General features: G+C 42.7%; 1 protein-coding gene across 14 annotated transcripts in view; it reads right to left on the bottom strand.

The window, feature by feature from the left end:
- The window catches only part of LOC119963054 (LIM domain-binding protein 2), a 659,146-nt gene that overhangs the window by 261,500 nt on the left and 370,405 nt on the right, over positions 1–27,241 (bottom strand). For all 14 annotated transcript variants that reach the window (XM_038791570.1, XM_038791569.1, XM_038791573.1 and 11 more), the window contains one exon: positions 20,695–20,797. In XM_038791570.1, coding sequence (XP_038647498.1) covers positions 20,695–20,797 — 103 coding nt within the window. The remainder of the gene's footprint in view (positions 1–20,694; positions 20,798–27,241) is intronic.

The following is a 27,241-nucleotide window of genomic DNA, read 5'->3' as shown; positions in this document are numbered from 1 at the left end:
TCATCATTGAATTCAGCTCCTTATTTTCACCATTTATGAGGCTCAAACATTAACAATAGGTGTAACTGTAAAAGGAAACTATGAGTGTTGCACAGTATTTTAGCTCAGTTGATGTGCAAGGCAGGGCCTCATCTACGGAAAGGGACTTGATGAAAAAATTCTGGTACCAAGTTTTCACAGTGGAATTAAACTGGGGAATGCCTGACTTCAGATATTTACACTGGTGACCTTTGCTCTTTGCCCCTGATGTCTGGCTCTGTGATTAGCAGGAACCTGGGGCGAAGTGCCGAGGTCAGTAACATAATTGCACAAAATCGTGTGTTATTAAAATTGACCTCTCCTCAGGAATTTGAATACATTCATAAAGGCCTGCTTTGGGAACAATATTTGTAAGAGCTAGGCTCTGGGATGTATATTAAGGGGAGAGTCACATTTTTAACAACATTAATGTATTTCTGTTCTGCTTAATATTTGAGTATATGCACTTCCCTGTGTTTTCTGAGCTTTAAGCAAGATGAAAGGCAGCACCATTGACAAACAAAAATGTCTCTGCTGAACTCGGACTTACGCTTTTGTAGAAGCAACCATTGAAATGTGATTTGTTGCTGGCAAACTGCTTCAACTCGAGTTATAAAATTAATGGCAACGCGGGGCAACTATAGCTTTCATGGTTAAAGCTGACTTAGTATCAGTTTTTGTAATTGGATGATCAAGATGTTATTATTGTCAGCTACATCATGTTTTAAACTCTTTTAGAGCTACTAGTTGTGTAAAGGAGTAAACCATTCTTAGTTGAACACAAAGCCTCAAAAATAAGACGATTTCAGAGTTAGGTACCAGCACTGACAGGTACTAACAGAAACTGGCAGCATTCTCACTCAGTGATTGTGTAAATCTTCCTATGCCCATTTGACCCAGGAAAAACACAGCTTTATGTACAGTTATAGATTCCACACTTTCAAACATAGCGGAACTATTCAGTGTCTCACAGCTACAACAAAAATTGAGGTACTCATAGTTATAGATCTGTTATTGATGTCTGGAGATATTAACATAATAAATTCTAACTGTAGTTATTATATGTTCGATCAAATGCTCTTTTCGGTGTAGGGTGACTCAGAGTCAGCAAGACTTTGATTCTGCAGTGACGTGTGTCTCTGCATTCCCTTCCTTGAGTGAGAGCCCTGTGCCATCAACTCCCATCAGCAGCATTTCAATGTTAGGGAGCTCATGTGCAGCATCTCCTCTCCCAGATACAAAACACTCAAATACAATTGCCTTAATACCCAGCAGATTCAACAACCTGCTTGAACATTTTTGAACCAGGCTTCATCTCAGATTGGATTGATATTACACACAATATGGGACTGTTTGCTGAGTTATACATGTCACTTTGCTTCAAAGCACATCCGACAGCTATTTTAATCCATGTGGAAGGGGCAGTACAACAGTAGTTTAATGCACCAAGGAAAGCGTGTATTTACATAAACCTTATTGGTTCAACAGCAATTTTTCTCACAGCATAATTTAGGCCAAAACAGCACTGATTCATCAGTTTTAATTAAAAAAAACTATTTATCCATCTCTCCCCACAACCCCAAATCCTGTGGCCAGTTATTCCCACCACTTTCTAACCTACTTGATCTGAATACTGCTCTTGATCCGGATTCCATAGAATTTACAGTGCAGAAGGAGGTCCATCGAGTCTACACCGGTCCTTGGAAGGGGTACCCTATCCTCCATACCCAACTATCCCCGTACCCCAGTAACCCCACCTAACCTTTTGGACACTAAAGGGCAATTTAGCATGGCCAATCCACCTAACCTGCACATCTTTGGATTGTGGGTGGAAACCGGAAGGAGCCCATGCAGACTCAGGGAGAAAGTGCAAACTCCACACATACAGTCACCCAAGGCCGGAATTGAAACGAGGTCCATGGAGCTGTGAGGCAGCAGTGTCACCCAGTTAGCAACACCAAAACAAGATCGGCCAGTAAATACTGATGAAGAGAAAGTGAGAACCACAGGGTACTATCCACGGTGAGGAAGAATTTGTTTTGGTTTAAGTATTAATCACCAATTATATAAGTTAGAATTCTGTTGGTAAATAGATACGTTAATGGCCTCAAGTTAAAATAGAAATTAATGTAGTGCTTATGTGGAACAAACTATGGACTAAATTAAAAAGGAATTGCGTAAACAACTGCCTGAAGAAAGGAATGATCATTATAAAAATAAACAAACACTCTTATGAGACACGATGATTCATGTAGCTTGAGACGATGGTTGAGTTACCTCTGGATTGGAACTGGTCTGAGCTGTGTTGGGTGCTTTCTGGGGTTGGATAAATATTCTGCAGTTATTCGTTTTAGAGGTCAGAGAGAAGTTCACAGAACTTCTTGGAGGCTTTATCTGCATCAGTCATGAGGTTTAGGTCAAGGCCATGACAGGAAAATTATATTTGGTTTTGGATGGGAATGAGCTGAACAATCTTTGTTTTAAACTTCAATATATTCTTCTATGTAGTATTTACCATCATTGCACTCCCTTTTAAGTTACAAAAGCATTTCTGCAAACTTACCCAGGAGAGTGTGCTTATTATAGATTTGTCTTGTCTGAATGAGGCATCGCAAACTTAATTGTTTCAGCAAACAACATTTAAAAAACCAAAACGTTAAAAGTCGGATGATTGCTTCAAATGTGCCTCTCAATTATCCCACTGTCCTTTTTGTGAGGACAAGCTAATTCCACACCGTTATGGACTCGGAAAAATTCTTAATGTCCAAGTCCTGAATTTCAACAGGGACCCACTGCCCTGTGATAAGGTTGATAGGAAGTGGGCAGAGGCAGAACCACCAGGAGAATGGTATTAGCCACTAATGTTATGACAGGAGATTCCTGTAAAATTTCAACAGCCATATTTAGTTAAAAGTCCCATAAGTCCTGAACTCAGGTATCAGAGGTTTCACTGAAGTAGCACAAAGCCCAACCAACTGTATCACAATGAGGCATAAGAAAGAACATCGGGCACATAATTTTGCGCTCCCCCTAAACGCTTTCTGAGGTAAGGTGGAGAGGATGTAAAATTGTATCGACACGATTCTCCCCCCCCCCCCCGGGTTCTGCCTGCTCTGGCCCAGATGCAGTTTTACACTTGGGCGGGCAAGGCCTCAGGGGGAAGTCTGCCTTTTCATCTATTAAGACCCTTTTCCCACACAGCCTCAATTTTTAGACTGGTGGGAATGGATAAGAGACTGGTGGGAAACAGAGAAATAAGCTTTTTTGTGTGGGAGGGCGCCTCAATCTGAAGACGCCTTCAAATTTGGGTTGCCTTCTGCTTTGGAATCTTGGAGCTCTGACTCTCCCTGCCCCCAATGCCACGATCGCCCCCTCCCGACCTCCCAGAGCATCCCCTACCCTCCTTATCCTGGGACCCCTAAGACTTATCTTGAGGACAGACCCAAGACATAGTTCCAGGCAAAAAACTGCAGTACCTCTTCTGGCCACTGCAGCGTTGTGCCTGAACAGGTGGGAGAACGGTCAGCCAATCTCACAGGTGGGTCTTGTTCCTAAGGGCGGCAAAGTCTCGCCCACTGTCAATTAACGCTCAAGTGAGCATTAAATGGCAGTGGCTTCCAACAGTCAGTGGTAGCGTGTTGTGTCGACTCTCAGTTTGGCAATCCTTAAAACTCTACCCATAATTCTGATGGTGCCTTGATAGAGCGAATATTTTGGTAGCCAAATCTATTAAGGGGTATGGGCAAAAGTGAGCATACGGAATTAGGTCACAGATCCTTCATGATCTTAAAAGGTGGCTCGATGAGCTAAATCACCTATTCCACTTTCTTAGTTCCTCTGCTGCTAGTATGGCCCTGATACCAGATGTGATTGGTGAAATTCTGCTTTGCGATGCTTGTAGACAAGAATTAAGAGAATAAACTGAGTACGGATAAGAAGACTTGGGCTGGAAGTAAAAATGCAAAAGAACTAGTAATATTATTGCAAGCTTACAGCCAATGTTGTATGGCTTACTCTATATAAAGAAATGCTTCAGTGTTTCCAGATGTTTTGCTTTTATTTTGGCAATACATGTGAGCCTGAAGTTGGAAGGAGACTTCCAGGATTTGACTTGAATCTTCATTATTCCTTTACTTATTATTCTGTCAGATGGTCATGATGTGTGAAATGGCAACACCTACAATTTCTTTGTTCAGAGAGCACTGTATAAATTAGACGCTAGCACAATGAGCAAGGAAGGACAGTACAAACTGGAAGCATAGTTGTGTGGATCAGAAATATTTAAACAAAAAAATGATATCTTTCTACACTTGAAAAGAATGAGAACATGGTGAATGACCAAATTCTCAACAAATTCAGCACTGTTTTGGATATTGTTAGTAAGGGTTCATTGGCACCATGGGACTTTGCAAGGGAGAAAAACTTGCCAATTCCGCAGAGGCTGTGGTTTTATTTATTACCCTGAAACTCACACAGCTGCTACTTCAGACATAAATAAATTCCTTCTTTTTGCTTAATTACACAGTATTCTGAATTATACATTAATATTCTCTTAGAGTGTAACCTTGCTCACCTTATGTAAAACCAATTTATTTAAAAAATGCAAAAACACAATAAAGAAAAAAAAGACAAGCACCTGGCACCTGAAAGAATTTCTGCTTATTCATTTTTAAAGCAATATAGAGGATAGAGAAGGGGTGAGCAAGGCTAGGTGGATCAAATGTCTTTGCCGACCTGAATGCATTTCTGGGGCAGGTCAAGCTGACTCAAAGATCAAACCCTGGGTGCTTATGGAAACCAGTGCAATAGTATTTATCATGTTATCTGCAAGTTAAGGGATCAATTCCTATTTATAATTTTAATGTGATTGAAGTGACATTGAATGAATACAACTCTGCTTCAAAAAGCAAAGAAAATTGTTATGATTTTACTGACTTGAAATCAGGCCATGATGAACCAGATAATTATTTTATAATTCTACGAAAAGATATTCGGTAAAGACATAAGGTGAAGTTTACCTTATTAAATCAAAAAAGGACAGTAAAGACCCTTTGATTATGAATATTATCTTGCCCACTAAAACCCTTCATGTAGAGCACAGCAACTAATCGATGTTACCAACATTAGATAATTGAAGCCTAATAAAAGAGAATTCAACATTCACACACTTCATTAAAATATATCGTGCTAGCATGATTTCTTGCTCTCATCAACATCAATTGCAGACATATAAAAGCACAGAAAAATATTCTAATTACAGATCCCAAAATATCCGTTAAAACACTGATGTTTATAATCAACAACTTAATAGGAACAACACCGAGCTCTAATGCTGACAGTGGATTTTACACAGGATTTCATGTTTCCAGCAATTACAGAGCATGCTGCATTTAAAAGCAAAGAAATGGGGAAAATATTCTTCCAACCTTACATTGCACTGTTATTTTTCACAGAGGCTCTGAAGCGAACTGTGCTCAGAATCTGAATCGAGCAAGAAAATGGATCATTTTTATTTGAGTTGACCCTTTGAAGGTCTGCTTTGCCATTTTGCTGCATGGAATAAAAATATAACCAGGTGAGTATTTTAAATGATTTATTCAAAAATACTGCAATTTAAACAGCCATTCCAGGCACCTCTAATTCTATTCTGCATGTTCAGGTTCAGTGATTACAGAGAATAATTCTGAATGATGTTGTATGGAAAGAATGTTTACGCTGACGCAACTTTCAGTGCTAAGCAGAGTTGAATCACCAATTTCTGACAGATTTAAGGCATTTATATCCCCAAGACTATCAATATTCAAAGTGGCATTCGATGTTTTAATTATTGCTCTTGGATTAACATAAAGCACGAAGAAAGGATACATTTTGGGGACTATTCAGTTATTTGCAATGCTGATCTAAAATCAATATCAGCAAATTCCGTAAGATACAATCGGAAAAAAGGGGGTTTTAATCACTGTTGCAGATTATTTTTGGGGAGCAAGATTTTACAATCACAGCTTCCAACATCAGGAGCTGCCAATCAACTGCCAAGTGGTAGAGCTTCACTGCATCTCCCATCACTGGTCTGTCAGTGCTGCAGCTGATGTGTTCGATTCACAGGGCCCACTCAAAGCTGCCACTCAACTCCTTTTCTCATATCAACTCTGCAAATGGTTTGGTCGAGAGAGGCAGTGACTGTTTGAGCTCTTTTGAACTCAGTAAATATCGGGATCCATAATAAGTCTATTTTATCCAAAGGAAACCCTGTGTGAGGGATTGCGTTAGGCAAATGGTCAAACAGTTCCCGGCAGCAATGTTAAAAAAAAGTATTAAATATGGGTAGCTTTTAGGTATAAATGGTAGAATTTTAATAACCGTAAAGATCTAGACAGCATAGTGAAATTCATAGAACGTTAATCAGCAATGGTTTAAGAATGTTGGGAATCAGCAAGTCTAGCCAGTCCTACAATCTTACTAAAAATGATGATACCAATTGTACAATGTGTGAAAAAAAAAACTTGTATCATTTTGGGTGAATGTTATATTTCCTCTTTTTCATCACCAAGTTTTCACAGGTCATAGCAAAGGTTAGTGAGCAGCCAAGTGGCTTCCAGATATTGCACCCTAAGAAGTCACAATTAGGTGAAGCAGAATAGAAAACAGTGTCTGATTTCCCTTCCGCCGCCAGAGGAGCAGCACTTTCGCTGCTTTTGACATAATGGTTCGAGTGAGGGCTGATTTTCTCAGTACCTTTCTCTAGCTAAAACATAAAAGTGGTATTTATAATTGGAGTTACAATTTCACCAGAAAATTCTGAAAGAAGAAATCATTCCCAATCTGGGGAATTGTAGCTTTACTTTTTACCCACCTACCACTCCTAACAGTCCCATTTTTGGCACAAGTCACTGAAACTAAAAATATATATTTTTTTGTTTCTATAAATTTAGAGTACCCAATCATTTTTTTCCAATTAAGGGGCAATTTAGCATGGCCAACCCACCTCACCTGCACATCTTTAGGTTGTGGGGGCAAAACCCAAGCAGACATGAGGAGAATGTGCAAACTCCACTCAGACAGTGACGCAGGGCCGGGATTCGAACCTGGGTCCTCAGCACCGTAGGCAGCAGTGCTACCCACTGTGCACGTGCCGCCCGGATCTAAAACTATCTAAGGTGCATTGGGTTATGACAATGGGATTTTCTACTCTTAAAAACTGCCATTTTAATACTATGTATTTTGCATGTGTATATGTCATAAAGTGTAACATTTGCAGTCCATTATTTAATTTAAAATTTCATTCATGTTATTTGTGGTAACACTAACCTTGTCACCATTAAACTCAGTCCATTCATTTCATAATGAATATTTAGCCTCCTCCAGTACTGTCTGCCTCTACAAACTGCGCAAGCTGCAGTGCAGCAGAATGGGAAATTTAAAGTTATCTTATAGCTGAAAGGACACCGAAGTTCATTTCAGAAGTAAAAATGTAAAAATAGCACAATCCTTTCTGATTCACAACACAATAATTTTACAGAGGTGGGGCTCAAGCCACAAATGAACAGTTCTGATGGACAGTTAATGAAAACGCATCGACATATTTCACAGCACTTTATGAAATGATGCACTGTACAGCACTCAAAATGGTGCTGTGAAATATGTTAATGCACTTGTTACTAATATATCATTACTGTACTGGTTTTACGATGCAACAGCAGCACTCAAGAATTAAGTGGCCTAAAGCGACAATACTGAATGCTGCAGGGCAGCAGATATATTCCAGTATTTTAAAAATCGACAACTGACCCCACTCCTTTCCTAAAGGAACCACCAACTCATGCTAGGTGTCACAAAGGAGGGTTTTACAATGGAACCCAGTTGTCGGGTAGTGGCTGAACACACATTCCCCAATTCTAGCAGGAATCACCAGTTAGTAATCAGGAATGGAAACTCTAGCTTTTCTTCAGGTTACTTTTCAGCCAATTGCAGCTTTCCAATTATCACGTTTCCCAAAGTAAATCTGGCAGTTTCTTGATCTTATGGGGGAAATTCTCCCAGACCAGGGGAGGTGGATATGGATGCATGTGATGTTACGACCCTCTGGGCTAGGGCGCGGTCAATTTCAGGCCCACTTGATGCGAAATCGCAAAACAATTTAAATTAATAAATAATTCTTAGAAATCCACCCAAAGTCTTTGGGCCTTGGCTGCCAATAACTACAGTCAACAGGTCGTAAATTTAAACACAATTAATTTTTATTAATAACAAGAATTATGATTAAATATGCAGAAAATACAAGAGGTTAACTATTATTGTTAAGATACTGTTGTAAAACCTGTGTCTCTTCTATATTTCCTTTTTAATTCCTGACCTTTAATTCCTGGCTGCCTTTACTCTACAATCTGCTTGTTAGCTGCTGCAATCTGAAACACCCTGGTCTAATGTACATGCCCAGGACTTCCCTTTTAGGTTATTTGGCAGAGCCCGTGAGGTCAGTGCGATAGACTTGGCAAGCAGCCAATCAATGAATCTGAAATTTTGAACTCTCTCCTATTGTTGCTTGTGATTGGTGGAGCCATTCAGAATCTTCCAGAAGAAAGGTGGGTCATGTGAAGAATTCCATTTTGTCCTGAGATCTGTGAAGAGATTCAGCCTGGAAGCAGCTGGAAGACCTTCTCTCTCTCTCTGCTGCTCTCTCTGCCAGGCGATTTAAAAGGCTGCTAGTCAGACCTTGGGAAGGCACTCCTATTTAACAGACAGAAGCAGTTAAAACTGTGAAGGGAACTTCGGGAGTGAGTGATTGCAAGCCGATTCTCACCAGGTCTGTGAGTCTTTCATCCTCTGTCTGACTGGCTGGGAAAAGCCCAATCTGAGAACACACTTTACAATACAGCCACATTTTCTGCACAAAGATCAGGCAAATGGAAAACACTGTAAAATTATCAGGTTTAAAGTTCCAGCAATATCTCAGGGAGACAGAGGCTCCATTTGGTGGCCGGAGGTCAGAATTGCACCGACTTGAATGTCTTGTCTGAACCAATTCCCCAGAGGGTAGCATCCGGAGAAGACTGGCGCCTACAAAGGCCACAACCGCAGCAGCGAAGATTCATCCCAAACCTTTTCCTTCCATTTCCATTATTCCAACAGTACAGTAGCTATGCAGCTTTTCTGAAGAAAAACAAGAGGGAAAGAGAGAGAGCAACTTATTTTACTTGAGTGTCCAGGGAACCAACTGTTCTTCCTTGGTTCTCTGAAAAAAACCATCCCACTCAGGCAGAATCCAATCGAATACGGCCTTTTGGCCAATTCATTGGCCGCCAGCCAACCAATCGAACCAAGTCCCACCGATCTCTCGGGTGCCAAAATGTCTGAGCTCTGCTGTCTGAAGGCTAGCACAGTGTTCTCTTTTGTAACTTCTGAGTTTCTTTTTCCCTGCTCGTCTTAAAGATGTATGTCCATTGATCATCCATGGATCAAAATGATAACAGCAAAAATAATGAGGCAAGAAAGGGAATCAACGGGAAGGGCCCTTACAGTGGGGACTAAAATCCTTTATAATTGAAATAGGGTCAAGAGCCTGACATTATCCTTCCCAACTGCTACGTTTCACCCGACCATGCAGCATTGGATAAGGTATATAAATATTCATATGGTTAAGAATATCATACTTTAATTAAGGATTTCGGATTTAACAGCAATTCACCATGGACACTAAGGTGAGTGCATAGTGGGACAGTTAGTTTAGTAAAACTGACAGGCTTGGAAGGATCTGATCAATGTAACTGAAGAGCTGTAGCCATGGCCAGATGAGAAGTTGCTGCTGACTGCGCTCCTTCACAAAGAGCGTTTTCAGTACTTGGCAGGTAAATAGCAACTTCTTAAAAGTATATGCACCTGTCTAGCAGTTCAATCACCTTCAACTGCACTTCCCTGCTATTGGCCTTCACCATGACATGGAGGCAGCTTATGCAGCTCTACTTTGCAACTCTCATGAGGAAGAGAAGCAAGAACATCAATACCATCAGCAGCAGCAACACCCACATTAAAATCCATTATCTTCTCCTCAGCCACATCCACCTGCGCAAACAGATCCAGCTGGAAGGAGCTGAGACCCCAAAACAGGCTCCACAGGCAGAAGACCAGCTCTCTCAGTAAGGTTGCGTGAAACCCGATTGGGCAGGATAATGTCAGACCCTTAGCCCCACATCACTTTTAAATGATTTAAGATCCCACATGCATCCCTATCCACCTCTCCTCACCCGGGAGAATTTTCCCCATACAACTAAGAAACTGCCAGATTTACTTTGAGCAGCGTGGCAATAGGAAAGCTGCAACTGGCCACAAAGTAGTCTGATGAAAAGCTGGGGTTTCCATTCCTCATTACTGATTGGTGATTTGTGCTGGATAGTGGGAGTGTGTGTGTGCAGCCACTACCTGATTGGGTTCCTTTGTAAAGCCCTCCACTCTGGCACCACAGCACCAGTGCCTTGGGAGGCTCAGGCATTCATGGCAAGTCATGGTTGACATCTGCAGCCTCCTGGAAGAAGACCTCCTTCATAGAGGCACAAGAACAAAATACTGCCAATGTTGGAAAACTGGGTGAGGTGAAGGGTGGTTCAAATTATGTGCTACTCTACTTTACCATAGGTATGAATTACACAGAACAATTGAAATGTTGGGAGTTGCTCAATACACTTAATATAACTTCTGTTCACAAAATCAAGAACATTTTACCAGCACCATGTCAGCGTATTCAACTTTTAAAAATCACCTGTCCTTAAGCCAAGGGTAAAGGCACTCGCTCTCTGTTAGCTTCCCTGCACACAAAACAGTTGTGATCAGGCATGGGTGCACTAGTAATCCAGGATAAAGCAACCTGTTTGATTGGCACCCCAAGCACAAACATTCACTCCCTCCGCCACCGATGCGCAGTAGTGGTATGTACCACCTATAAGACGCACTGCTGGAACTCACTGAGACTCCTTATGTAGCACCTTCCAAATTCATGACCGCAGCCATCTATAAGGGCAAGAGTAGCAGACACATGGGAGTGTCCCCACCAGGCAGTTCCCGTCCAAGTCACCCAGCTGACAACTGCATTGCCGTTCCTTCACTGTCTCTGGATCAAAATCCTGGAACTCCTTCCCTACTAGGACTGTGGGTGCACCTACACCATATGGGCTGCAGTGATTCAAGAAGGCAGCTCACCACCACTTTCTCAAGGGCAATTAGGGATGGGTAACAAATTCTGGCCTAGTAAATGACACCCTCATCCGTTGAATGAATACAAAAAGTAGGCATTTCCATCGGAATACAGCATGAGATGGAGAACAGCACAGCTTAAGGTAGTGGGTTTCCTGGGTAACTGAAATGTTAAGTTACATAATCATAGAATCACTACAGTGCAGAAAGAGGCCATTTGGCCCATCAAGTCTGCACCGACCCTCTAAAACAGCACCCTATCTAGGCCCACACCTCCACCCTATCCCCGTAACCCAGTAACCCCACCTAACCTTTTGGACACTAAGGAACAATTTAGCATGGCCAATCAACCTAACCTGCACATCTTTGGGCTGTGGGAGGAAACCGGCGCACCGGAAGAAACCCACGCAGACACGGGGAGAAAGTGCAAACTCCACACAGACAGTCAGCCGAGGCCGGAAATTGACCCGGGTCCCTGGCGCTGTGAGGCAGCAGTGCTAACCACTGTGCCACCTTTCTGAACTGATGGAAACGGATGGAGCAGACAGCAGCAGTTAGAGCAATGAGGATGTTTTAACCTTGATTCAAATTAAGCAAAGTCAGCAGTACGCCCAGAAAGGCAGGCATTCATGACTGCAATCTATTCTCTATAGCTGCTGGAATACCACATGTTCAACAACCAGGCTGTAACATGAGCACGTTCCCATGTCCTAATATTTGAAATACAGTATAAAATGCAGGCATCTGTGACTGCCATGCACAATCACAAACATACAATACATACAGAACAGGAAGATAAGCATTCATCACTTAGAATGCTCCATTCAGGAGCTGTGATACATTGCGATGTAATGTGTGTCCTGTCCAGCTAATTTATGGTCTATTTTTAAAGCCTTTAATATACCTTTTCTGATAAAAAGGTGTTTTATTCCCACAAGTCTGCAACTTTCATGCAATTTACAAGAACCTACTCATTGTTCATAAATTAGAATCCCAGTTCATTTATATATTCATGTTGCTGCACTCGGAGAACATACACAAACAAAACATTCAGATCGACTGGGAAGATAGGCAGGAGATTTACCACAACAGGCTGTATTACAGTGACAGCACAGCATTTTAGTCTATGGCAGAACATCTTGGGCGGTATTCTCCGCTCCCGGGACTAAGTGCCCACGCCATCGGGAACGGCGTCGCGTTTCACGACGGCGCGAACAGGTCCCGGGCACGACCTATTCTGGCCTCCACAGCGGGCCAGCATGGCGCTAGAGTGGTTCACGTCACGCCAGCATCCCTACGTCGCACCAAATGGGCGCCGCACAAACCCGCGCATGCGCAGTTGGGGCAGCTCAATCCTGCGCATGAGCAGTTGGGCCACACCATCCTGCGCATGCGCGGGGAACTTCTTACGCCCGCCGGCCCCTCACCAACATGGCGCCGGTGTTCTGGCGCTGGCCACGGAAGCAGGTAGGCCCGGGGGGGTGATTGGTGGGCCCCGATCGCGGGCCAGACCCCATCGGAGGCTGCCCCCCCCTCCCCTCACAGGCCGCCCTCCCCCGCCAGCGTTACCGAACAGTTCCCGCCGGCAGAGACCAGGCGTGGATGGCGCTGGTGGGAACCTGTCGTGTCGGAGCGGCCGCTTGGCCCATCCGGGCCAGAGAATTGCCACTCGCCGTTTGCGGCGATTCTCTGAGCGGCCCAGCGGGATTCGCGCGGTGCTGGTTTCGGGGGGGGGGGGGGAATTGCGTGCGGGGTTGGGGCGGCGTGGAGAGATTTGTGCACCGCCCCCGCGATTCTCCCACCCGACGTGGGGGGGGGGGAAGGGGGGGAGAAACCGCCCCTTATCTGGAGGACAGTTCACAAGGAATGGGGCACCAACTGATTTGACTGGATGTTAATTGCCATTTGCCCTCCAGCTTCTGTGCCTTGTTGACTGATAAGACAGCTAACAAATCTGATACCTGACCACATGAATGGACCTAATCGCACACTAACTACTCTTCTTTCGCTGCTCTAGGGTGTAATTTTGCCTTTTAAAGAGATGAACTGAACACTGTCAACACTGATGCCCAATGATGCTTACCCTCAACTGTAAAACAGCTTTTAGCATTATAAAAATAGGCCACTCTTTCTAGTCACTGGGAAAGGATTTTCTTAAGAGGGAAAAGCCTCTACTGCCTAAAGCTCTTGTTTTATACCTTTGCAGCAATCATCTGTACTTTGGTTTACAGTAACATTGTTTTTCTACATCAAGAGCATTTTATTCTGAATAGCGAGTGACCATATATAATAAAACGTAATCACAGCAGAGTGTAATAATAATTTTAAAAAGTTAACAAAAGTGCAAGTTAAGGGGCTGATAAAGAGAATTTGAAATCTTTGCATTGCCCTACCAGCCATTCTCCACACAGAAGAAACTAGATTAAACATTCAGATGCAAGAGGAAGGAATGATATTTTATTGGAGAGATCTCTATCAATGAAGGGGTCAGAGGTTATACACACATAAAAAGGAAAAAAGTTCAGAAATGATTGAAATACTCAGTAGGCCCATCATTACATAAAGTTAGAGAAGAATATGTTCTTATTAAAGGAATTATGTTCTTATTAAAGGAATAAAGGGTGTTCGGGCGGGAAAGTGGAGCTGAGTCCACAAAAGATCAGCCATGATCTCATTGAATGGCGGAGCAGGCTCAAAGGACTAGATGGCCTACTCCTGCTCTTAGTTCTTATGTTCTTAAGACATATTAACAGCGAAACGTGGCGCAGTGGTTAGCATTGCTGCCTCACAGAGCCAAGGTCCCAGGTTTGAATCCCGGCCCTGAGTCACTGTGTGGGAAGTTTGCACATTCTCCCTGTATCTGCATGGGCTTCACCCCCACAACCCAAAGATGTGCAGGTTAGGTGGATTGACCATGCTAAATTGTCCTTTAATTGGAAAAAAATAATTGGGTACTTTAAACTTATATTAAAAAAAAGAGAAGACAGATTAATATTTTAGGTGCAGGCTGTTCAGGTCAAAGTGTCTTCTCACCTTTCAAGTGCTCCTAGGCATGTTGTGTGTTTTTAGTGGATATTATAATCAACTGACAGTGTGGAGGGGCCAAATAAGATAAAAGTCACATTTAAGGTATTAAAGAGGCTTAAATAGTTGCTGTAGAATAGTGTTTAGAAACGTGACATCCTAAGAATATCTCAATAAACAAAAAACACTCTCCCGCACCCGACAGCCAAAAATGTCCTCACATAAAAATGAAACTATTTCCAGTAATGGAAGCTTGCTGTCATGTTCTTGCAATATTAGTAAAGTTACTTCATGGAGATCAATCTGATGAAAAATGAATGCGGCACAGATTTGGGTACTAGGCCTGAGCGTGACTGCAGTGTTTTTTAAAATAAATTTAGATTATCCAATTATTTTTTCCAATTAAGGGGCAATTTAGCGTGGCCAATCCACCTACTCTGCACATTTTTAGGTTGTGGGGGCGAAACCCACGCAGACACGGGGAGAATGTGCAAACTCCACACGGACAGTGACCCAGAGCCGGGGTTGAACCTGGGACCTCGGCGCCGTGAGGCAGATGTGCTAACCACTAGGCCACCGTGCTGCCCTATGACTGCAATGTTAAAGGAACATTCCATTGGTCCTACCTTGTTCTGGCTGTTTTGTAGCTTTTAAACAAATAGACTTATTTCTAAGTGGAAATTTTGTTTAAAGAAACAGCTTGTTGCCTTCATTGGATTGGCCATATTTACCAATTATCTAAAGCTGCCATTTGGAGTAGAGCCTGATAATGGGCGAATTCTAGGATCTGAGCCCTCAGTAACAAAAATTACATGATTCAACAACTGACTTTCGATCCACTTAGGAAGAGGTGAGATTTAAAAGTTTAAATGGGGATGAGGTTGTCAAGTATTCTTAATCAGAACATTCGCAAAGGTGAGCTCATTATCATATAGTAATTGTTTCCTTTCAGCAAGATGTTTCATGTCCAAAGCCACAGAAAAATGAAGAAAGTTATAGATACATAAGACAACAACAGAATCCTATAGAAAAGCCACAAAATTGATGTTTTTTTATGATCCTAATTGCAAATGAGTTTCACTAAACACAAACAAGTCGAGAATTGTCACATGAAAAATGAAATTTGACTTGCTCAGTCACTGAACTAGTTAACACTGGTCAAGGACGATTTCATTTTTAATCATTTCACGACAAGGTCATGAAATAAAAACCTCATTTATCAGTTTGCTTTTTATTTCCCTCCAATTTATTCTTTAAATACACACAACCTGAACCTCTGTAAATTACTATGTGTTTTTCAATAAAATCAACAAAAAAAAACCACATTGAAGCTAAGAGTTCAATCATATCCCTGCAAAGAATCAGCTGTGCGTCCATTAAACGAGCAGGTTAGGCGGATTGACCATGATCAATGCGCGGAGTTACGGGGATAGGGCGGGAGCTGTTTCAGAGGGTCGGTGCAGACACGATCAGCCGAATGGCCTCCTTCTGTACTGCAGGGTTTCTATGGAAATGTTTGTTTAACTTTTATCCTAATAAACGAGTGGATTATGCACAAAATATAAATATTGGGCTCTTTTCTCTTTAATAATTTACAAGCATTATCCACTCTGATGTCCTATTATTCATATCAGACCTAATTTACAAAATTAAAAACGCAGTATAATTTTGACTTCTCCAGTACAAATGTTACAGAATTTCCTGTGTATGTAAGCTGTTGGAGACAGAGGGTTGATAATGCTGACATTTTAAACACACTGGGGGAGATTGTCAGGCCTCCCGCCCGGCACAAAGGGGATCGATTTGTTCAAAAATGATGGGTATGACTTATCACCACATTTCCACCGAAGTTGTAGTTGACACTGCGGCCTAGAAATCAGCTTGTACCATATCCATTTTAGAAAAATAGCAACATTCTGCCCACCTGACCAGTCCTTTGACATCTTCCTGCAGTCTTCACTTTCTGCCTCTCACTCAAACATCTGTCCAATTTTCATATCATCTGTAAACTTCTAAATCATGTCCCTTAAGTGTACCACGTACAGCAATCGACTTATTATTGTCCCTACCTGCAGCGCAGTCAGAAAAATACACCATTAACACTTTGCTTTTTGACACATTCCATTTTGGATCCAACTTACCACTTTTCCTTGGATCGCATGGGCGTTTACTTTTTCAGTTAGTCTGCTATGAAGCATGCTGAGGAAAGCTTTGCTAAAATCCATGCAGGACACGTCAAACATTCTATCCGCATCAATCCGACTTGTTACCTCCTCAAAAAATTTAATCAAGTTCATCGGGCAGAAATGTCCCCAAGCAAATCCTTGCAGACTGCTCTTGATTAATTTAGGCCTTTCCAAATGACGATTTATAGTCTCTCTCAGAACCTTTTCAATAATTTGCCCACCATGGAGATGAGTTAATTACTTCCTCATTTTTTTCAAGCAATGACACATTCCAGCATCCACAGCCAGGGAGGATTGTAAAATGGTCACAGCCATCCCAATTTCCTCCCTAGCATCTATTAGCAGCCAAGGATACATTTCAGCCAATCTGGCAAGTTATCGACTATCAAAGATGCTAATCCCTTTCATATTTCCTCTTACACTGGGAAACATTTTTCACTCCCATTTTTGGGGAGGCGCGGGGGAAGAGATGGCACAGAAAATTGCACCTGAATCCCGCAACGGATTGTACGCTGGGGGCATTTACCCCCGCCAATGATTTAATGGGATTTGTGGCCTAAATCGTCAGGATCCCCATTTGCATCAACTCAAATATAGTTATCAGCCCTTTACGCCTGATGGACCTCCATGTTCTCCCTGCGTCTGCGTGGGTTACCTCCGGGTGCTCCGGTTTCCTCCCACAAGTCCCCAAAGACATGCTGTTAGGTCATTTGGACATTCTGAATTCTTCCTCCGTGTACCCGAACAGGCTCCGGAGTGTGGCGACTAGGGGCTTTTCCCTTTTGACAGTAACTTTATTGCAGTGTTAATGTAAGCCTACTGGTGATGATAAAGATTATGTTAAATTGTCTATTCACGCCAACGTGAATCATTTTTTAAAAAAGTATTTTTATTCCTATTTTCTACATTTTACACTAACAAAAAACATAACCAACATATTAAACTCCAACACAAAAAGAACCCCCTCCCCCCTAGCTTGCAGCAAATTTCACCTTCTCCAGCAAGAATAACTCCATCAGGTCCCCCAGCCAACCTGAGGCACAGAATGGAGAAGCTAACCTCCACCCCAACAGAACCTGACTGCGAACAATCAGTGAGGCGAATGATAAAACATCTGCCCCCACTCCCATCTGCAACTTGGGCAGGTTCAACACCCCAAATATGGCCCCCAGGGAATCGGGCTCCATGTCTACATACAAGACCTCGGACATGGTGCTAAAAAATTACCTCCAAAACTTTTCCAGCTTTGGGCAAGACGAGAACATATGCACATGGTTAGCAGGGCCCCTCCCACACCGCTGACAGATGCCCTCTACCCCCTCAAACAACCAGCTCATTCTTAACTTCGTCAGGTGCGCCCTGTGTACCTTCAGCTGAATCAGCCATAGACTCACACACGAGGTTGAGGCATTCACTCTCCACAGCACCTCACACTACAACCCCTCCTCTAATGCCGCCTCCAACTCCTCTTCCCACTTATCCTTATTCCAACTTCATGGACACTTATCCTCCTCCAGAATCCTCCCATAAATTGCCAAGACGATCCTCCCCTTTCAGCCCCCTCACTGACAGCACCTCCTCCGACAGCGAGGAGGTGGGCGCTGTCGGAAAGGTCGGAAAGACCTTCTTCACACCAGCATGTACTGAAAGTTCTCCTCACGCGCCAGTCCAAACCCAACATGAATTATGGCAGGTCCTTCACAACTTGCAGCCGGGAAGCAGAACCCGCAGGAGGCGCACATTTGAATACAGTCTCCGGACAAAGAGGATCATGACTGGTGGGGGGGCGGTGTCTATTACTTTTTTTTAAGTTGGGACACCCGATCTTTTAGAAACCCAAGTTGCTGGCGGGGCAAGCTCTTCTTACCATTTTTTCTCAATCATTTTAAAAATACGGTGAGAAAACCCAGTAGCTGACCTTCTGCTTTTCCCGCCGGAGATGACACTTTGCAAAACATGGCAAAGACTATCTCATCCCAATATTTCCCTTGCCTCCCTCATTTTGAGAAGAATGACACAAAGTATTCATTAAGAACCATAAAACAAGCTTATAGGCATAAAGCAGCCACTCAGATGTCCAATATGACTGGCCGAATACAGATGCACATTCTGTGTCCTCGATAGGCCCCTCCTCATTCCGGCTTATTTCTGGGTCTTGAGGAGCCAGACTGCCTAAGTGTGTGTGGCAATCTCACAGTAGACATGGAGTTAGCTTGCAAATACATGCTGATTCTCCATCACCTATCCCGGTGCTATGCCGTAGCCATCATTTGACATAATTACAGTCACTTTGATGCTGCTCACTGATTATCAGAAAACACTGTTGGCAATTTGGGAGAAAATGTTTTTTTTGATTGTACAAGCGATCAGTTGGTGAAATTGACCATTTCTGGCTGAGGAGATAATTGGATATAGTACAAGAAAACAGTTGGCTTTGCCCTAATGCTTTTGCAATAAACAGACTGAATTAACTGCAAACGTGGAATATACTGAGCGCTGGTTATTGAAGATTATGTGGACTGGTCACTATATTTTACTGCCTCCTTCAAAGGGCTAAGATACACTGATATAATTTCATTGTGTATAGGCTCAAGATTTACTTCCAAGTTCAAAATGCACAACACACAAGATACTGAGAGTACAATAATTAGAATTAAATTATACATTTAATAAATGACACATTGCAGCAAGACCTGGACAATTTCCAGGCTTGGGCTGACAAGTGGCAAGTAACATATGCACCACATAGGTGCTAGTCAATGACCATCTCTTACAAGAGGATATCGAACCATTACCCTTGACATTCAATTACATTGCCATCACTGAATCCCCCACTATCAACATCTTGGGGTTACCATTGACTGGAAACTGAATTGGACGAGCCATATACCTACTGTGGCTACAAGAGCAGGTCAGAGGCTAGGAATCTTGCAGCGAGTAACGTACCTCTTGACCCACCGAAGCCTGTCAACCATCTACAAGAAACAAGTCAGGAGTGTAATTGAATACTCTTCATTTGTCTGCATGACTACAGCTCCAACTTAAGAAGTGCGTCATCATCCAGGACAAAGCAGCCTGCTTGATTGCTACCCCTTCCACAAACATTCAATTCCTCCATCACCAATAAGCAGCAATGTGCATTATCTGCACGATGCACTGCAGGAACGCACTAAGGTTCCCTAGACAGCACATTACAAATCTACAACCGCTTCCATCTAAAAGGGCAAGAGTAGAAGGTCCCTGAAAGCACCACCATCTAGAAGTTCCCCTCCAAGTCACTCACTCTCCTGACTTTGAAATATGTCGCTGTTCCTTCACTGACGCTGGGTTAAAATCCTGGCACTCCCTCCCTATCAGCACCGTGGGGGTATCTGCACCTCAGGAAGTGCAGTGGTTCAAGAAGGCAAGTCACCATCCCACCACCTTCTCAAGGACAACTGGGGATGGGTAATAAATGTTGGCCTAGCCAGCGATGCCCGCATCCTGGAAATGAATTTTCAAAAAATTCGCTGTTTTAAAACAAAAAAATTCCAAAACCCATGTAATGCTTTGTTGAATTGTGCAACAGATTTGAATCCATGTTTTACATTGAAGTTGCGGGAGGAAAGGTGGTTGGGGCACCTCATCATGGTACAGCACTGGCAAAATGGAACTGGGGAACACAAACATTTCCCTAAACTGCATGGATGTTCATCATTTAATATAACAGCGAGTGTTGTACCACCATAAGCTTTTTGTAATACATAAAAAGAGAAGTTTCTTTGTCATCTCATAATTGAATACTTTTGCTATTTGGCTGAAACTGCAAACTGGTTAGGTTGGTTGAGATAACGTTGGCACTCAAAGATTAGAATGATCCATTCCAATGACTGACAATTAATTTTTTTTACATCTCAAATAAGCCATTCCAATCCCAAAACCACTTTAACTTACTTGGTTGCTGAACAAAATCATTAATTGCTTTTCCATAGACTATTCTTAATATTGATATTGGAAAACTGGTTCTATTTTAACTATTATTTTGAAAATTGCATGAAACAGACATAAATTTGCTGAATGATATATGAATGTTCATGATTACAGGTGAACCCCTTATCCACATTATAACAAAATTAGAATTGTGGCTTAACGACAACAAGCAATGGGAGTAAAAATAATAACATTCTGATGGTGGATCAAATGACTAACAGGCAGGTTTCTTTTGCCTTCAAATTTGCTATCTCAAAGAACACTTCAGAACATTGATACTAGTTAGTGTAAGTCAGATAAAAAGGACTCTTACTGTATCTCTTTGGTCCATCTTCCAAGCAGAATGACAGTGTTAATGTCGCATCATCTTCAAAAAACTCTGTAGCAAAGGCATCCCACCACAGGTTGTCGCTATCCTGCAGACAAAGAATTTTCAAAATGGGAACAATCAGTGCTGAGTATCCAACTGATTAAAATGGAGTATAAAACAATATACAGAATATGCTCATTCTGAAGATGTGTCATTTTGAAAATTAAAGTACTCCATTTTTTTCACATTTCGGAGATAATGCAGTAAAAGGTATGCCTTGAATGTGTGAAGTGGTTATAGTTATGGAAAACATTTTCAATTCAACAATGGAGTACGATCATGGGTAGGGTAAGGTAAGGTAATGTAGCCATAGTCCCAGATGACCATGACCTTTGAGGGGGAGAGCTGACTCGTGGTGATTTAACCTGAGGATCACCACAACTCAGGCGAGGGGCAAGGTTGAGAAGGCAGGCTTCAAAAATAACCCGAGCCGGTACAGGAATTGAACCCACGCTGTTCGCCTTGCTCGGCATCACAAAACAGCTGTCTAGTCAAGTGAGCTTAACCGGCCCCCATGGGTATGATTTGTTCCGTTGAAATGCCACCCGAGTGGTGAAGATGAACATTTATCCCAACGTTTCCACTCTTCAGATCTCCCCAATCATTCACTGTTTTTCAAAGAAGGTGGAAATAACTCTGCACTTGTCCCAATGCCAGTGACACAGGTGAGATCAGGAGCTCAATTTGGGGAATTTGAAGTTGGGCAACTTCAATGACAACATTCTCCCATTTCACAATGGCAGTGTATCCGCATTCCATAAACAAATAAGTAGAATAGCTTCAAGAAAGGGGAAATAATGTTGTCACCAACCTGTGAGAAAAGCAGCAAATAATAACAGAACGATAAACCATAATAATCACAAGCTGAAAAAAGTGCTGATCTAATTGGAAGTTGAATTAAAGTCCACTCTTTATATCTGATATAGGCTTTCCCTGCAGGACAAGTTTACCAGCACGCGGCCAGTACGGTGGCACAGTAGTTAGTACTCCTATCTCACAGCTGCAGGGATGCAGGTTGAATTCCAGCCTTGGGTGACTGCCTTTGTGGAGATTGTCTGTTCTCTCCGTGTCTGTGGGGGTCTCCTCTGGGAGTTCCTGTTTCCCCCCCAAGTCCAAAGATGTGCAGGTTAGGTGGATTGGCCATGCTAAATTGACCTTCAGTATCCAAGGATGTGCAGGTTAGGTGGGGTTATGAGGATAGTACGAGGGAGTGGGTCTAGGTAGGGTGCTCTTTCAGAGGGACTGTGCAGACCTGATAGGCCAAATAGCCTCTTTCGGCACTGTAGGAATTCTATGGTTCTAAATCTGAAACAAGCTCATGCAGATCTTCTGATGCAATGAACTAAGCATCCTGCAAAATAGTGAAAGGAAGGATAGAAGTTTTTTTTAAAGGCCGAATTGGAAGAAAAGCAGAAAGAAAAAGTGCAGCCCCCAAATACTCAAAAACGTCCGACACAATTTTGGACAAAATGGTTCTAATGAATGGTATCTCCACCACTGGTATCAATATTCACCATACTGGATGCAGTATATACAATCCACAGGATGCAAATAAGCGACTTATTTTGATAGCAACTTTGTCCCTTACCCCTCCCTCTATCACCAAGGAGCAGAAGGGGAGCAATGTTGTGGAAACACCATCACCTCCAAGCTCCCCTCCCAAGTCATACTCCAGCCTAGCTTGCATGTATATCAATGTTCCCTTACCACTCCTGGGCCAATATCTTGGTCGCTTTAATCTAGCACAATTAGTGCTAGATTAAAGCGACTAACAATCTAGCACAGTTCAAGGAGAAAGTCCAATGTGACCTCAGGGCAACTCAGGATGGGCAGTAAATTAAGTGATGCCAAGCTCAACCGCATCCTAAACGCAAATACTTAAAAAGTGTAAGCACTGTAAATTCTCAGCGTAATACTGACATTGTTATCAACTTTCTAAGTGCGGTGTATGAAATTTTATGTTAACATGGTGAAGTACAACATCTAAAATAGATTAAATATTTAGGGGTAGAGTTTCTGCTTTGGAAGCAGTCCGGGCACAAATTTCATCGGTTTTCCGAATTTATTTTATGGCTCAAGTTACTGTTCAGTCTAATTTGCATAATTATATGAATAAAATTGTCCATGTAGTAGCGCATTAGAGAAATGTTTTCGGAGTTAATACTTTTTGCATTAAAATGTGCGCATGAATCTAAAAAAAATGTTTAATTTTAATAGCCTCATTGAAAGCCTGCAAATGAGTGGAAACTCACCATGGTAATTAATTTGATCTAGGGATGTGCCAGTTTTGTCAGCAGGATTCTAAATCTCGGATTTCATTTGCATGACCCAACATTGAAACCTTCCAAAGTCAACAGGAATTACATCACAGCCAGCATGTCAGAGTCAAAATTTATGCTAAGCCCATCATCCCCAGTACCATTCCAGTAAGTCCCCTTTGTGACACCTCTAGGACCTTGACATCCTTTCTAAAACATGGTGCCCAGAAATGTACACAATATCGGCTGAGATCCATCCAGAGATTTATAAAGGTTTAGTATAATTTCATGGTTTTTGTGCTCTACACATAAAGCCATGGATTCCACATGCTTTCGGCAACTTCATCAACTTGTCCTACCATCTTTCAAGATTTGTGTGCATCCCCAGGTCCCACTGATTGCGCGCTCTTCCTTTAAAACTGTTCCATATAGTTTATATAACCACCCTTTCTTTTTCTTTCCAAAGTGTATCACTTCACACTTCTCTGCATTAAATTTAATCTAGCTGTTGTTTACCCATTTCATCCATCTATGTCCTCCTGATGCCTGCCACTATCCCCACATTGCTTACTACTTTCCTAAGTTTTGTAGAATTTGCAAATTATGAAGTTATCTCTCCCTCCCCAATTGCACATCAAAACAATTAGGTTTTGCACACGAATAGTTCACCATATCAAAATCAGTAAAACAAATCTAGAAAGCATGATCGATTGGAGTCAATTATTAATCTGATGTTGAATATGAAGGCAATAGCATCCAGTATGATTCTTTCCTGGATAACATGGTACGTGCTATAAAACTCGGCCAAGCTCCTGAACAGCAATATACTTAAGTTCTGAATCTCATCCCAATTACATTAGACGAGAAGCTCGGCACCTCGCAGAGGAAGAGAGAAAAATATTTGCCAGCAGCAAGCTCGGAGTAGCATTGGCTCACTTAACCGTTCACATCCAGAGACTCCAGGAAGAGCAAAGGAACCAGCAGGAAAGAGCAATGTCATCTTTGTTCCTACCTCACAAGGAAATACCTGTGATAAATTTATACACTGAAAATTAAGCTGTTTAACAGCCTATTTTATCACATTACTTACAATAGTCGCAATGACATTAAGTAATGTAAGTGTTGCTAGATCACAATATTTTGCTTCTCCTTCGATGGTCAGGGCAACATGACTTCTATCCATTCAGTTAACCACTATAATTCTTTAATTAACTTAACTCATTTATTCCATCGTTTGAGCACAGCAGATAACTTTACAGTATGATAATGAGATAATTAGCTACAATGACACTAAAACTGATGTTACCACTGCAGAATATCTGACTGGTGTCCACACTTCGCACATTCCTTCAGCCGTTAGAAAGACCTTCACAGATCTTCTCACACTCATGGATCAACACTGTCAGCATAGTTAGTGATGTAACATCTAACTGAGCTAAATCATTTATTTGAGGTGGACTTAATGGAATTCTGGATATGTAAATTTAAATAGTCAGTGACTGAAATGGCTAATATTGAATTTTGCTTCAACTCACTAAACTGATACAAGACAACAGCCAAATTTTTTTGAGAAGACAACAGCCAAATATTGCTTCAGGTGTATTTTTCCATTATAATCTCACCCTGGTCTCCAGATCTTCTTTTGATAACAGGACTGTAAAATAAGCAGTCAAGGTAAACAGAACCAAAGGCAACGCAAAAAATAGTCGCAAGCACTTGATAACAGTTCCGAGCAAGAAGTGGGCCTCCTTCTGAAAAAAGAGTCTCGGGCGAGTTGTGATTTGGCGTTCAGTGTACGTATCAAACGTGGCTGCAGCAAACCTGCTGAAAGGATATTTATTAGTGTCAGTTGGCAGTCGGCATTTTCATGGCTTCAGCCCTATTCAATTACACAGCTCTTGAAGAGGTCTTATATCAGGCCAACTAGCATGAACGTCCACTTGATGACACCTGATAAACTGGTATTGATTTTCTCATATCACCCGTGTCAAAATAATTTATAGATGTGTCAGAGCACTTTGTAGAAAGGATCATAGGAAGGCAGCCTCTGGGATTTATGAAAGGAATCCACAGGTTTTGATATGCAATGTAGTAAATAAGCAACAATCAGCAGGTACAGTCAATTCATAATTCAAAGGCATGTGCATGTTAGGTAGATTGGCCATGCTAAATTGCCCCTTAGTGCCCAGGGATGTGCAGGTTAGGTGGGGCTACGTGGTTCCAACGATCGGCTGGGAGAATGGGCCTGGGTAGGGCACTCCTTCAAAGGGTCGGTCCATTAAGTCCAGCAGAGGGCAGCAGAGCAGAGCTACTGATCAGCTGTTCTGGGGAAATTTGCATACGTGCAGTGTGGTCAGCCTAAGTTGAAGGTGGTTTGTGGAGGGGCTGTTGTCAAGTGACAGTTAAACCCGAAACACTTTGTCAGTGTTTCCCATCCTACCTCCTCCTCTAACCAAAAAAAACCCACGGTTGTTGGGAAACGGGAGCAGGGGCTTGTCGTGAAGGTGAGTGAGTGCCTTTAAATTTGCTTACCTTTCAGAGGGAGCAGGGTTTGAGGGAATATCAGGTAAGCTCTTCCTTTCTTTTTCTTTTATTTTTCTTGTTTTTTTTTAAATCTAGAGGTGATGTCAGGGAAGGCAGTACAATGCTCCTCCTGCAGAATGTTTGAGGTGAGGGACGCCGTCAGTGTCCCTGCTGATTTAATCTGTGGGAAGTGCACCCAACTCCAGCTCCTCAAAAACCGTGTTAGGGACCTGGAGCTTGAGCTGGATGAACTTCGGATCATTCGGGAGGCAGAGGGGGTCATAGATAGGAGCTTCAGGGAAGTAGTTACACCAAAGACTGGAGATAGATGTAAGAGGGACTGGGAAGAAGCAGTCAGTGCAGGGACCCCCTGCGGCCGTTCCCCTAAGTAACAAGTATACCGTTTTGGATACTTGTGGGGGGGGGGGGGGACTTACCAGGGGTAAGCCATGGGGTACGGGCCTCTGGCACGGAGTCTGTCCCTGTTGCTCAGAAGGGAAGGGGGGAAAGGAGTAGAACATTAGTAATTGGGGACTCAATAGTCAGGGGCACAGATAGGAGATTTTGTGGGAGCGAGAGAGACTCACGTTTGGTATGTTGCCTCCCAGGTGCAAGGGTACGTGATGTCTCGGATCGTGTTTTCCGGGTCCTTAAGGGGGAGCAGCCCCAAGTCGTAGTCCACATTGGCACTAACGACATAGGTAGGAAAGGGGACAAGGATGTCAGGCAGGCCTTTAGGGAGCTAGGATGGAAGCTCAGAGCGAGAACAAACAGAGTTGTTATCTCTGGGTTGTTGCCCGTGCCACGTGATAGTGAGACGAGGAATAGGGAGAGAGAGCAATTAAATACGTGGCTACAGGGATGGTGCAGGCGGGAGGGATTCAGATTTCTGGATAACTGGGGCTCTTTCTGGGGAAGGTGGGACCTCTATAGACAGGATGGTCTACATCTGAACCTGAGGGGCACCAATATCCTGGGGGGGAGATTTGTTAGTGCTCTTTGGGGGGGTTTAAACTAATTCAGCAGGGGCATGGGAACCTGGATTGTAGTTTTGGGGTACGGGAGATTGAGAGTATAGAGGTCAGGAGCACAGATTTGACTTCGCAGGAGGCTGCCAGTGTTCAGGTAGGTGGTTTGAAGTGTGTCTACTTCAATGCCAGGAGTATACGAAATAAGGTAGGGGAACTGGCAGCATGGGTTGGTACCTGGGACTTCGATGTTGTGGCCATTTCAGAGACATGGATAGAGCAGGGACAGGAATGGTTGTTGCAGGTTCCGGGGTTTAGGTGTTTTAGTAAGCTCAGAGAAGGGGGCAAAAGAGGGGGAGGTGTGGCGCTGCTAGTCAAGGACAGTATTACGGTGGCAGAAAGGATGCTAGATGGGGACTCTTCTTCCGAGGTAGTATGGGCTGAGGTTAGAAACAGGAAAGGAGAGGTCACCCTGTTGGGAGTTTTCTATAGGCCACCTAATAGTTCTAGGAATGTAGAGGAAAGGATGGCGAAGATGATTCTGGAAAAGAGCGAAAGTAACAGGGTAGTTGTTATGGGAGACTTTAACTTTCCAAATATTGACTGGAAAAGATATAGTTCGAGTACATTAGGTGGGTCGTTCTTTGTACAATGTGTGCAGGAGGGTTTCCTGACACAATATGTTGACAGGCCAACAAGAGGCGAGGCCACATTGGATTTGGTTTTGGGTAATGAACCAGG

This window comes from Scyliorhinus canicula, chromosome 3 (assembly GCF_902713615.1).
Source record: "Scyliorhinus canicula chromosome 3, sScyCan1.1, whole genome shotgun sequence".
Lineage (NCBI taxonomy): Eukaryota > Metazoa > Chordata > Chondrichthyes > Carcharhiniformes > Scyliorhinidae > Scyliorhinus > Scyliorhinus canicula.
Note: the sequence above shows the minus strand (reverse complement) of the source record. Positions and strands in the feature narration are given on the sequence as shown.